At 43.2% G+C, this 14218-nt stretch overlaps 1 protein-coding gene across 1 annotated transcript in view; it reads left to right on the forward strand.

Annotated features, from left to right (window-relative positions):
- The first annotated feature begins 1719 nt into the window (after positions 1 to 1719).
- The window catches only part of HTATSF1 (HIV-1 Tat specific factor 1), a 49141-nt gene continuing 36642 nt past the window's right edge, over positions 1720 to 14218 (forward strand). The window contains exons 1-4 of the mRNA XM_082263558.1: positions 1720 to 1980; positions 6582 to 6786; positions 13307 to 13354; positions 13443 to 13597. Coding sequence (XP_082119684.1) covers positions 1831 to 1980; positions 6582 to 6786; positions 13307 to 13354; positions 13443 to 13597 — 558 coding nt within the window. The 5' untranslated portion in view covers positions 1720 to 1830. The remainder of the gene's footprint in view (positions 1981 to 6581; positions 6787 to 13306; positions 13355 to 13442; positions 13598 to 14218) is intronic.

Genomic DNA, 14218 nt, shown 5'->3' on the forward strand with positions numbered 1-14218 from the left:
GGGACAATTTAGGAGGAAAGAGGGACAGAGGTACTTTGTTCTGAATCAGGGACAGTCCCTCAAAATCAGGGACAGTTGGGAGCTATGGCATCGGGTAGGTGGGATCCTGAACACGCCTGAGCCCATCTCTATAGATCAGACCAAAATGAGGGACAATTTAGGAGGAAAGAGGGACAGAGGTATTTTGTTCTGAATCAGGGACAGTCCCTCAAAATCAGGGACAGTTGGGAGCTATGGCATCGGGTAGCATACTTGCCAACTGTCCCTTTTTTCCTGGGACAGTCCCTGCAAATAGGAGCCTGTCCCAGGTAATTTATATTGTCCCTGGAAGCGCCTGTTAATCAGCCTGCCCGTAAATATTAAGCAGAAGTAGTGCAGCAGAATGGGAGACTTATTCCAACTCTGCTACTGTGGCCTTAAATTTGAAATTCCCTTTTTAATTTCCTGTAATTCTCTCTATATTGAGTAGACTCTATAATCTGATAAGTAGGCGAGATTAATTATGCAGAGTGGGCAGAGCTTCAGGGAAGTGGGTGTGGTAATTGATAGCTGTGCTGCAAAGTGTCCCTGGAATTTTTTTTTAAATGTTGGCAACTATGGGGTAGGTGGGATCCCAAATGGGAACCACGCCCCTGACGACGTCATTCTGACGAAACCGGTCGGGAGGTTCCGGACACCACGTTCGTCACGCCCCCTAGACACCGGCTCATCTTGTTACCGCGGGACGCCGCGAATTTTAAATGTCTGCCTGTGTTTGATCCACACAATGTAAGTAGAACCTTAATAAACTTGTACATACATGTTATACTGGATTACGCTATGGTCTCCTTCCTTCTCTGCATACCGCTACTTATACTGGAGCCATCCACCTATCTGTGACCGGGTGTGACATACTGGGAGATTCAAGGAGTATATGGAGGTGATCCCGTTCTACTAATGTAGAGGAGAGAGTCCGTCCTAAAGGGTTGTTAACTTATGCCTGAGTGGCCTATCCATTAAGTTGGGGGCCCATTTTTTGTGGTAAGCAGCATAATTCATCTGCACGGGTGTTTTTTTCTTCCTGCTCACCGTATCTTGGGATTTCTTCCCTGATTTGGACTTTCTGGTATCTCTCCACATCTGATCCATTATTCAAGATTTTAATGGACTTATGCTTTACCTCTTCTGGTCTAGTTTTTAATTGCACTGCACCAATGTTCTTTTTAAGTTCCTTCTGTGACTCAGTAATTATATGTCCCTAGCGCTGCACTATTTTGATGTATATAGGGATCCCAAATACGCCCGAGCCCATCTATATTAGACCAAAATGAGGGACAAATTAGGGGGAAAAGGGGACAGAGGTACTTTGTTCTGAATCAGGGACAGTCCCTATAAATCAGGGACATTTGGGAGCTATGTAGAAGCCTATGTGAAACATAGGCTTTATTTTTCAAACAGCAAAAAATAATTTGCAGTTAATTCCTCTAATTAACTCTTTCCCAGACGGTTCTGTCTACTTGCACTTCAGTGATATTTCCAAACTTCTATTTCGCGCTACAAGTTAGCAGAAAACCTTTTAAGTCTACAACAAAATGGCCGCTCCGCCGAGCTGTATTATATCTTTCAGACGTCTTTTTTGGTCACAAGGGGTGTGCGTGAGCATTCGAAAACGTAGGGAAATAATGCACATGCGCACTACGGCTCGAGTAGGTCCGCGCTGACTGATTACGTACAGGGGGGGATTTGCGTGCTGCGCATGCGCAGTGTCCATCTGTGCCCTGTGCGGGTGAAGGGGCGGTGTGAAGCTGGGCTTCTGTGACTTGGAGTGTTCCTTTAGGTGATAAGAAGAACATGGATAGCAATGAAGCCTTCTACGAGCAGCTGCGGCTTCAGGAGCTGTATGGGAACCGGGAGGACGGGCAGGATCCGTATACGTTTAAAGACCCCAGTGATGGCACTGAGTATGAATGGGACCATGACAAGAAAGCCTGGTTCCCTAAGGTGAGATCTTTATATGTGCACTCTTCTTTAGTCCCTGTGGGGGTCCTTCCAGGACAATAGCACTGAGGCTGACCTGCTTCTCAACGTTTTCCCTTCAGTTATGCTTTAACCCCTTCCAACCCAGCCCCACTGTCCCTTTAACTGGGCTATTACACCCAGGGGTGGGAAGATCGCCCTGATCATGTGACTGCGGTGAAAGGGGGCAAATTATTTACGTTTTCTGAAGTTTGGCTTTGAAGGATAAGTGCGCTTTAATTGCATTTATCTTTTTTGCCCTCACCTAAATGAGCCCACCTCCACAAACGCATGACGGACGCAGCCTCCGGGGATTGTTTACATCCTGACTACACCATAGACTTCTGTGCTGCTGCCTTCCATTGTCTCCGGCCTTCAGAGAAATCTATTGGGCTGTAATGCATAGGTGCCATCGACTCTCTGTACATGTCCCCTGTCACACTCGCCTGTTACCGCCTCTCCTTTCCTCACCCTGTGACAGCGTGTAAGGTAAAGAATGCTGGTAAACTGCAAGTGTGTGATTGGACACGGCTGATGACATGGTAAAGGTCCACTGTGATTGGCTCTTTATCACGATCTGTGATCACACGGGGGGCGCGGGTGAACTGTGCTGTAACCATCTTTTGGCTATTGCTCGGTTCTGAAGTGGTTAAAGTGTACCTAAATCCAAAACCTTGTTGTTTTTGTAGAAGGATGAGCACCCTTGTCAGGTTTTTATTACTGTCCCCACTGAGGATACATCCACCCTCTCTTTTTGTCCTAAAACCATTGTCACCAGGACTGTAAATCAGAGAATCAAAAGCTCTTAAAGCGGAGTTCCACCCTAAAATGATACTTACCTCCACCTTCATGCCCGGGGTCACCTGAAAAACAAATGGATAATTGAATTTTTTTTTTTTTTTTACTTACCTGGTTTAGAAGAAAATATACTTACCTAACTTCCTCTTCCTCCCCTCGGCGGCCACGGCGATTCGTCACTTCCTGGCTTTGCAATGATTCCTGGGAGCTGAACGTCATCGCTCCCAGGAATCAATGCGCCTGCACTGGCCCCCGACGTCAGTTCTGGTGCAGGCGCCGTCATACCTTGCTAAACAGCTTCTGGGCATGCCCAGAAGCTGTGCAGGGATGACGCTGCGGAACCGGAAGTGACGGCGGGGCCGGTGCAGTGCATCGCGGGACCGAAGAGGACGCAGAAGAGGATCGCGCTGGCTTCAAGCTGCCCACACCTGAGATGGCAGCGCTGGACAATACTTTTTCAAGGTAAGTATTTCTTCTAAAAGGTAAGTGCAACCTGGGACACATCAGAGGCTAGCCATTGTGGAATGTACTAGCCCTGACTGTCCCGGGGGTATTTTTATTAAAAAAATTATTCCCGCTTTAAGTTGTCACTAAAGTCCTGTTTAAAAAAAAAAAAAAAAAAAATGGCCGACATTTGGCCCATGTGTGTATGACACCCTGTCCCATAGTAGTCAAAGCTTCTGTCGGACACGCATGCTGGGAAACCAGCAACTGACTGACTCCTGATCAGTGCTCTCAGCCAATGGCATCCCCCTGTCAAACCCCAAAGATCAGTGAGGGAGACTGCTGTACTAACATCTCATCGTTAGTACAGCAGTTCTGACCGGAGCTGACAGTTTGTTTGAATGGAACAAAAACGAATAGTGTCACAGATGGCAGAGGGATTCCCCACCCCAATAGCTGCATATACATCCCCTGTGCTAAAAAAACAGAAGTATATGGACAGATTCCTCCATTCACACAAACCAGGTGGATGGAGGAATCCTCACCCCTTTCCTACTGGGACACTGTTTCCTGACAGTCACCTGCCACTGTCAGTGGTTGCAGCTGATTAACTGCAGCCTTTATTCAAGAAAAACCTTTCAAAATGCCCGTTTAACACATTATGATCAAACAACTTTAAGAAAGGCAGAATATCATCTTTAACTTTTTTATTGACTTTTATATTTCTGCAAAACAGTGCCTGGGCATTGACAAAGTTGGCAGGTGGCATGAATGAACATATTTTGCTTCCTCTCATGATGGGAAAATGGCAAAAGTGATTAGCTCATGCCTTTCTACACTGGAGTTCCAGGAATGAAATAGTTGGATCTGGCTAGCTGCTTGCCTTATCCCCTGTATTACATTTCCTTGGCTGCAGATTGGTCATACAGAACAGGTCAGGTTGGATCACGGTTGCAGTCTTTGTGACAGCTGTGTGCCTCAGTCATTTGCCGGATCATAATTATATATTCGGTCAGGCCTGCTCTTATTCCTGATTTAGCCAGGGTTACAAAAGTTTTATTTTGGAGAGGATGTTTTACTTTTCTCCAATATGAGGAATAAAGAAACCCAGCTTTAATGATAATTGTCAAAGTCAAATATATTTTTGTAAGCGTAAAGTTAAAAAGTCTTAATGTGGTGCTCCGTGTAAGGTAAAAATATCCTTTTTAGGCCAAGTATATACGGTGTGTACTACACTGCAGATTAAGAGCCCATTCACATTGAGGCGACACGACTTCGGGGGGCGACCTGTGAAGTCGCGTGCACCGCGACTTCGGCGCGACTTGCAGAGACTTCACATAATGGAAGTCTATGCAAATCGCTCCGAGGTCGCCCCAAAGTAGTACAGGACCCTTTTTCTAAGTCAGAGCGACTTGTGTCGCTCCTATTAGAGCGGGTCCTGTACTACTCAAAGGACCGCGACATACCGCGACTTGTCAGCTGACAAGTCGCGCTAATGTGAATGGGCTTTCATGCTTCTGTTTTTAGATACTGAGACCAACCATTGCATTGAACTCCTCAGAAAGTATGCTAAGTGAGAGGTCTGCCTGCTGTAATCACATGACCATCATTGAAAATTGGAGCTGCACCATTTTTTATTTTTTTCTTCAACATGGCACACCACAGTACACGGTAGCATGTTGCCTTGTGTTGTGGTGACCTGCATCACAAGTGTGTTCTTTTAGTGCAGTGGTCTCCAAACTGCGGCTATTTTCCTTTATTCGGCATGTAGGGCACCATCCCTCCCACTGATGCAAGACACTGTTCTGCCAATCAACAATGGGCCACCATTTCTCCCAATAATACCTAATACCAACTGTGATGTTTACGCCCACTGATGCCAGGAACATTTCCACTCCCGCTGGCCACAATTCAGCCCCGCTAAAGTCTGAAGGACATAAAACTGTCCCTTTGTTTTGGAAAGATGACCCCTGTTTTAGGGCATTAGGTTCTACTAGAAATCTGTGTAGGGATTTCTCCCAATGGGACACGCACATAGAATAACCAAGGATCTTAACCCTTCACTACCCCCACCTAAACCTAATCTAAAAAGTTTTGACTTGCATACAATTTAAGATTTCAGTTTTAAATGTAATCTATTGCGCAGTCTGATTGTGTGATGAGAACTGTAGACTGCTGTTCAAATATATTAAGTCTTGGTAATGTTCTGTACATCCCTTCTACTGGAATTAATTACCACCCTTCCTTTTTGTGATGTAAGTTCACTCTAGTATTATTAACCATTCAAGAAAAGTTCCAGTAAGGGCAGTAACCCTTAGGATCCAGTTAGTTTTCAGCCTGCTAGCATTGTAGATTCTGGTTATGGGTTACTGTTGGGGATTTTTTTCTTCAGTGGGAATGCGGGGGAATGTAGTTCCGGCACCTGCAGTGCTGAATGTATGTAATGGCAAGGGGTTCTGGGGTGTCCCGGAAGGTCCATTAATGCTGGCTACTGGATCTATTGTTCCTGGAGGAGATTTAGTTTTGCATGGTGGTCTATTATTGCTGGGGAGGTCTATTACTGTTGCTGGTGGGGGATCTATTGTTGCTGGGAAGGGGCAGGGTTATGTTGCTGAAAGGGATCTACTGTTGAGGGAGGGGGGTTCTATTGTGAGATACCCCCCTCAACAGTAGATCTCTTCCAACAACAATTGACACTCCCCAGCAACATAAGCCCCTCCCCTCTTCCCAGCAACACTGTTGCTGAAGGGGGGAGGCAATTGTTACTGGAAGGGACATACTGTTGAGGGAGGGTTCTATTGTTGCTGGCTACTAGAGAGTCTATTATGCTGGGCTGGCTGCTGGGAAATCCTTTGTTTGCTGGCGGGATCTATTGCTGGTGGGATCTACCTTACTGCTTTTCTTGTTGTTAACACATTCTGCACAAATCACTTATTCCCACACAATGATACTTGGTTCTGTATTCTCTAAAAGGGTGGTACTGGGAGGTGGGTAGGGGGTGGAACCATGGGATGGTGCTCGAAGGTGGGTAGAAGGTAGAGACAAGAAGTGACAGAAAGGAGGGAGTTCCTGCGCCTTTTCTTTGTAGAAAAAAAAAACATAGTTACTGTTCACATCATTGCATTGTGCTGTCTTATTGTTCATCGTCATCTTTCCTTAGCAGGAAGAAGAACATTTAAAAATGTTTTCCCTTTTCCAATTTACCCTGTAAAAGCAAAGGATGCACATCCCTTTTTTGGGAGGAAGAGTCAAATAAAAATGATCGCTCTTTGGGTTTTTGGTAGTGTGCAAATTTTTTTTACCCCCAAAAGGTAACCCTTTATTGTATTCTGTTGTTTTGATAGATAACTGAAGACTTCTTGGCAATGTATCACGCAAACTATGGGTTTTCAGAAGAGAACAAAGATGGTTCTACTCCTTCCGAACCTTCACAAGCTGCTCCAGCTCCCAAGGAAGTGAAAAATAATAAAAAAGCAAAAGAAGAATCTAAACCTCAATCAGAACCAACAGAACCAAAAGGGAAGGGAGAAAAAAGAAAAGCGGACCCAGGTAAGTGTACAGTGCAAAAAAAAAAAAAAAATATATATATATATATATATTATAATATTTCTATTGTTGGCTCCTGTTTAAAGGCTGACGGCACCATGAGTGCAGATCTTTTTAGCTGTGTTAATTTTATAGACTAAATTAACACGATTTTAGTAGACACTAAAACTAAACAATTCAGATGACTAAAATACAACTAAAACGGCATTTTAGTCAAAAGACTATGACTAAAACTAAATTGGCATTAAAATTAACACTACTCTGCTGGCCATTTCTAAATCGGCAACACCATTCTATCCAGAGCCTGTAATAATACCACATTAAAGTTTAAACCTGTATTGCACTACCGCATAAGTAAGGGGCATCTACTGAAGTGCTGAAATGGATAAAATTAAAAAAAAGGCTTTTCTTAAATTTTTAATATTTATTGTTGGTAATCTATTCAGTTAATATGTGCAATGACATTACAGCCAATAGAGTTTACAGTTTTTGGTGTTTTTTGCAATTTTAATAGCACGCATGATCGGAGCGCCGTCCACTTGGGAATCTTTGATATTCTATTCTACCTAAGTACTTGGACAAATTTTCTGTACAAGTGGACAAGGGCGTTTATATTTTTCCATCGAGTGTGGGTCTATTCATTACTACAGAGAGCAGGGACCCAGTGCTGGCCTCCTTCTTGGATCCTTGTGGGATCAAACCAACGCAACCTATATGGGGTACTATCATCAACACCAAAGAAAAAGCACACATATATTTATACTCTCTTGCTCCCCGTCTTTCCCGGTATCTCTTCATGTTCTGATGCATGATTAGTGACGTTTTTTTTTTTCTCACGCCTCTTGGTCAATAGAAAGTGACCTTTGTGATATGAATCAAGCTATTCCACCAGACCACTGAAGAAGAGTTTGCTTGAAATGCATTGGGTCTCTTCGGAATACATGTATTCACGTAGTCACCTTACGTTTTGACCTATTTCTGCTTGTCGTGACCATTTTAACCATGTAATGTCTATTGTATGTATATGTCCTGAAATTACATTGTTTTAATATTTTTTCAAAATAAAACTATATTTTTTTATACTATGTTGTACTGTTATTTAGATGCTCCGGTCGCCCTTATAATCCCACAAACTTAGGTCCGGTTCACACTTATGCGATGCGGGAAGGCTGCGAATTCGCAGCCTGTTCCCGCATCACACACGCACCCCCGGCAGTTCACACTGCCATATGCGATACGCTGGGGGTGTCAATGTAATCTTAACGACACCCCCAGTTTGATCGCATATCGCAGTGCGATCTTGCAGTTCGCACAGGATCGGATCGCACAAGTGTGAACCACTGTGCGATCCGATCCTGATGCGGCTGCAAAAAAGGGTCCTGTGCGAGTTTGCTGCGGGTGCGGTGCGAATTTAGCCATACAAAGTGTATGGCTAAACTCGCACCGCACAGCTGATCGCATGTAATGAAGGAGCAGTGCGCTCCGACATTACATGCGAACCCGGCACTCGCATCAGTGTGAACCGGGGCTTAGGGGGATTTTTCTTGGTATCTAATTCGGGATGATGGCCAACTGCATCTAGACATTCACAGTCAGATCATTTAAAGTTACACTTATGTTTGTCAAAAATAAATATTTTTGTTTATGAAACTTTGGTTTTATTTATAAAGACGTTATATATCACAATGGCTAAGAGCCGGTTCACACTAAGGAGACACGACTCCTTACTACTTCGGGGGCGACTTGTGCATTCCCATGCACCACGACTTCGGAGCGACTTGCAGGGACTTCACATAATGGAAGTCTATGCAAGTCGCTCCGAGGTCGCCCCAAAATAGTACAGGACCCTTTTTCTAAGTCGGAGCGACTTATGTCGCTCCTATTAGAACGGGTTCTGTAGCTGTCAATGGACAAGTCGCGCTAATGTGAACCGCCTCTAAATCTGTGTCTGTCTGTAGTGCATGTTCAAACCTTAATACCATAAATAATAACACATGATTAGATTTTTACTCCAGGAGTCGATAATTAGTTTGGTAATTCTAGGGAAATGTTTAAATAATGCATTACGATTTACCTAAACCCATTTGATTTGTAGTTAACTAAAATGTACGAGATTTTAGTTGACTAAAATATGACTTAAACTAAAACAATTCAGATTACTAAAATACGACTAAAACTAAAATAGCATTTTAGTCAAAATGCTAAGACTAAAACGAAATCGAAATTTGCTTCCAAAATTAACACTGTCCTTTTAGCTATCAGTGTACTCAAAGCTTGTGCCAAGCTTATACAGCTTAACACACACAGCACTGTGTATGGCGGAGCATTGGAGAGATCCGCCCTCTGTGTCCACCCCATCCCCTATGCTTCGCCATATATATATATATATATATATATATATATATATATATATATATATATATATATATATATATATATATATAATGTGTGTGTGTGTGTGTGTATGTATATATATATATATATATATATATGCTCTTTTTTTTAACCACTCACTGCAAAGTAACGTAGATCTAAGTCGGCAAACTTTGCGGTAGTATACCGGGATGATGCCTCTAGCTAGACGGTCGGCTTTCCGTCAGTGACGACCGATGCTCGATCGTTACCCGGGTGAGCGGGAGGGGACGTCCCCCCCCCCCCCCCCCCCCTCCCGCCGCCTTCCGTGACTTTGCTCGGGGCTCCCGTCCCATCGGGAGCCCCGAGCACCCAGCCGGCGCGTCCGCCGGCTGGATGGGAGTCCCGATCTAAGCCGGAAACGGCTTTGATCGGGTCTCTGATGACGTAACCCGGAAGCGGCGTCCATGACGTCACTTCCGGGTTAGTGTGCTGCAAAAGGCGGCAAATTTAAAAAACGGCTGTATGCAAAAACGCAGTTTTCGGCGTTTTGCATACATGGAAGTGTAGTGGAGGGGTCTAGGGTCTTTTAGACCCTCGATCCCTCCATAAAGAGTACCTGTCACTGCATATTGGTGTCACAAGGGATGTTTGCTTGTGACAGCAATAAAAGTGATCAGATTTTATTTATTTATTTTTTTAAAAACCTGTAATAAAATTAAAAAAATAAATAAAATAGGAAAAAATAAATGTAGCCGTCACCGTTAGCTCGCGCCCAAAAAAAACGTATACGGAAGTCGAGCCGCGAATGAAATCGCTGTTCAAACCACACATGTGAGGTATTGCCGCGATCGCCAGAGCATGAGCAATAATTAAAAAAAAGGGCTACACTCTGCCTCTAAACTGGTAACTGTTGCCTATTGAGATCTTTATTGACCGTAGTTTGTCGCCATCCCACGAAGGGGCACAATTTTAAACCGTAACATGTTGGGTATCTATTTACTCGGCGTGACATCATCTTTCCTAATATACAAAAAAAATTGGCTAACTTTACTGTTTAGTATTTTTTAAATGCAGTGAAATGTGATTTTTTCCAAAAAAATGGCGTTTTAAAGACCCCTGCGCAAATACCGCGTGACAAAAAATATTGCAATGACCGACATTTTATTCTCCAGAGTCATTGCTAAAAAAATATATAATGTTTGGGGGTTCTAAGTAGTTTTCTAGGAAAAAATACTGGTTTTAACTTGTAAACAAAAAGTGTCCGAAATAGGGCTGGGGCTTAAGTGGTTAACTGCGGTGGTGAAATCACCTCCTACAGCGCTGCCATGATTGATTTACATATATGCTGAGAGAAAACGCTGTTGCTGTCAGAATAAACAAATCAGTGCGGCAGCTCATGGGCGTACCTGCAAAGCAAACAAGGGTTAACCATAAAACACAGTAACAATAAAACATTACATTATAATAACAGTATAGTAGACTGGTGGTATCTGAAAAGCAAAATATGGTTAACAATGAAAAACAGTAACAATAAAACATTACAGTATAACTATATTATAAAGTACAGTAAAAGTAGAAAAAGAAGAAAAGTAGAGTAAGAACAGAAAATTAACTCAATAAAATGACAACTATATTTGGCTTTTTTATTTTTTTTATAACTTTTTTGTAACTAAAACGTTCCAGGTTCGGGTTTCTCAAAATGCGATCGCCATCTAACATCTTTCGAGACCCTGTGTAAAAGTGTGCCCTAGACTGTGCCCTGCTATACCCTATACCAGGGGTAATGAATTAAAATTTATGAAGGTCCAGTAGGTAAAATTTTCTTCCAACCGAGGTCCGAATTATATGTTTGGCTCTCAATGGCACCTCTGCACAATGCGCAAACATGGCGGGTCTTTACGAGTGCCACATCACATGGTGCCACAGTACCATGCAGTTTGGTACGGGGCAATTAAAAAGAAAGAAAGAAAAAAAAAAAAGGGTCAGGGACTTATTTTTCTACATTTCTGCTTACAAGGCAGCCCACTGAAATAAATGGGCCGCCTACACGCGTTAATCAATAATGTGAACCTAGTCTATGATCCTTCCCATCACAATGCTTTTTATTACATCAGTGTTCTCAGTCCCCCTGCACATCATCCCCCCTTCACATTACAGTCCTCACCCCTTCACAGTTTTGTCTACGGCCCCCCTTTATATCACCCCCTACTTAAAATTGCATTTCTAAGCCCCTTTCATATCACCCACCCTTCACATTCCTGTTCTCGTCCCCTTTATAGTACCCCTCCTTCACATTGCAGTCCCCAGCCCCCCTTCACATAGTTACATAGTAGGTGAGGTTGAATAAAGACAATAGTCCATCCTGTGTAGGTGTGTGTGACTCTGTAATCATCTAACATAGCCCTTAATCTCCTGATCCTTGAGACGTAAGTCTAAGAGTCTTTTGAAAGTCACCGTACTACCCGCAGAAACCACCTCTTGTGGTAGACAATTCCACAATCTTGTAGCCCTAACAGTAAAGAACCCTCCTCGTTGCCTGAGGTTAAAACGCTTCTCCTCTAATCGCATTGTATGTCCTCGAGTCCTCATGCAATTCCTTCGAATGAACAGCTTTTTTTCTAAGCTGAGATCCCCATTAAGATATTTATAAATTGCTATCATGTCCCCTCTCAGACGTCTCTTCTCCAGGGAAAATAAATCAAGCGATTGCAGCCGCTCTTCATAGTTAAGGTCCTCCAACCCCCTAATCAGTTTAGTTGCCCTTCTCTGGACTTTCTCCTGCTCCAACACATCCCTCCTGAGGACTGGCGACCAGAACTGGACAGAATACTCCAGATGCGGTCGGACCAGAGTTTTATAAAGTGGAAGGATTATAGTCTTATCTCTGGAATACATCCCTTTCTTTATGCATGCTAATATTCTGTTGGCTTTGGAAGCTGCCGCTTGACATTGCATGCTGTTGCCTAATCTATCATCAACCAAGACTTCCAGATCTTTCTCCATTTTTGATTCCCCCAAGGGTTCCCCTCCTAACGTGTATTGTGTTTTTATGTTTTTAGTCCCCAAGTGCAGAACCTTACACTTCTCCACGTTAAACCTCATTTGCCATGTCGTTGCCCACTCCGTAATTTTGTCCAGGTCATTCTGTAGGATATCTGCTTCATGCTGTGCAGTTATTGCCCTGGCCAATTTTGTGTCATCTGCAAAAACTGATAACGAACTACTGATCCCGTCCTCAATGCTGTTTATGAATAAATTGAACAAGGTTGGTCCCAGGACTGAGCCCTGGGGCACCCCGCTTACTACCTCAGACCAGTCTGAGTATGCGCTGTTTATTACCACCCTTTGGGCACGTCCTTTTAGCCAGTTCCGTATCCAAGAACAAACCCTGCTGTCGATACCTGCAGACCTTATTTTTATAAACTAAGCGCTTGTGGGGAACTGTATCAAACGCCTTAGCGAAATCCAAGTACACCACATCCACTGGTCTGCCCCTATCTAGCTCACAGCTCACCTCCTCGTAGAATGCTAAGAGATTGGTTTGACAAGAACGCCCATTTGTAAACCCGTGCTGGTTACTGCTGATGATGTTGTTGTCTTTAGCATACTCTCCAGTGATAGATGCTGTGTGCAAGAGAGAACAGACAATGGCTGGGAAATGCTTGGGAAGTGACAACACTATGGGGAGTTACTGTGGGGCTTCCATTGTTGGCTGCCTCTCCTGCACGCTTCCAAACTCTAAAGCTGCCGCTGACAGCTCAGCGTGGGACCGGAGCGGCTGCAGAACAGGTAAGTATAGCGATTTCTCCCCCCCCCCCCCCATCTTTTTAGTGCTAGATATTTTTGTTTTAGAATGTGGCTGCGAGTAGGTTTAGATGAACTTCTACTTTAATAATTTTAGGTTTGGACTGGAGCTCTTAAGAGAGAACGGTCAGTATAGAAATACAGGATCTCCGATGACTTTAAAGGTGCATGCTCCGGGTAGGGTTTTTATCCTTGCTGTGGCAATGATCTTTTTTGGTTATGCACATGTGCATTCCTGGTCAGGGACCTATGCTTGGTGCTCTCATAAAAGCTACATTTAAATATTTAAAAAAATATTTGATTTCTTGAGTGATTTTTTTTTTTTTTTGCTGAATAGCTAAGTTTCTTTGTGGTGTTTTAACAGGCTGGTTCAACGTGGATGATGAAAGAAACACAAACGTATATGTTTCAGGTTAGTGCAAATTACATTTAAAGAAGTTTTCCATTTATCACTTTTTTTTGGGCATAAATGTATCATTCTTTTTATGTTATCTTGGCAGGGCTTCCTTTGGATATGACATATGACGAATTTATCGAAACCATGTCAAAGTGTGGTATCATTATGCGGGATCTGCATACAGAGGACTTTAAAGTAAAACTGTACAAAGACAAGGAAGGGAACCTGAAAGGTGATGGCTTGTGTTGCTATCTCAAGGTTAGTTTAGTTTTGGGTAGCTGTAAGACATTTTGAAGTTGCTGCAGGAGGCTGTGTTAAGATATAACTACTTCACTAGGGGTTACCCTCTTTCCCAACCAGCCCTTCTGTTTTCATTGACTGTGCCCATGCCTACAGATAAGGTTAACCTCTTGCTGGCAACCTATTGCATTTAAAAAGCAGATGGGCTTACAAGCCAAACCTATTCCTCCATAAACGGCTGAGGTTTCTGTGTGCTTCCAGCACTTTGAATGAGCTGTCAGACTCTAGTACTGATGCCATGCAGATCCATGATCAGGAAGTCTTTCTTGACCCCCGCCCAGGAGGGAATCCATATTCCAAAAATAAGTAGACTTTCTGTTTACCAGTACACACTTACACTCTCGCACACACACTTGCAGTTTGCACAGGGATTTCTCCTGACCAAACGACTTGCTGTATGCAGCAAACACTTTTTAGGGAAGGTTTTCAGTTTGTATATCTTTACTAGAGCACTTTTATGATAATTAAGTAATACAAAGTTAGTTTACCTTTACCAACAAACTGCCTAATGCAGATAAAGGGTGACTGAAGATAAAAACAAACTGTGCAGCTCTGAATAAAGTTAAAGCGGTTGTATGT

The sequence above is a fragment of the Pelophylax lessonae genome, assembly GCF_965119305.1.
Source record: "Pelophylax lessonae genome assembly, chromosome: 7".
NCBI lineage: Eukaryota > Metazoa > Chordata > Amphibia > Anura > Ranidae > Pelophylax > Pelophylax lessonae.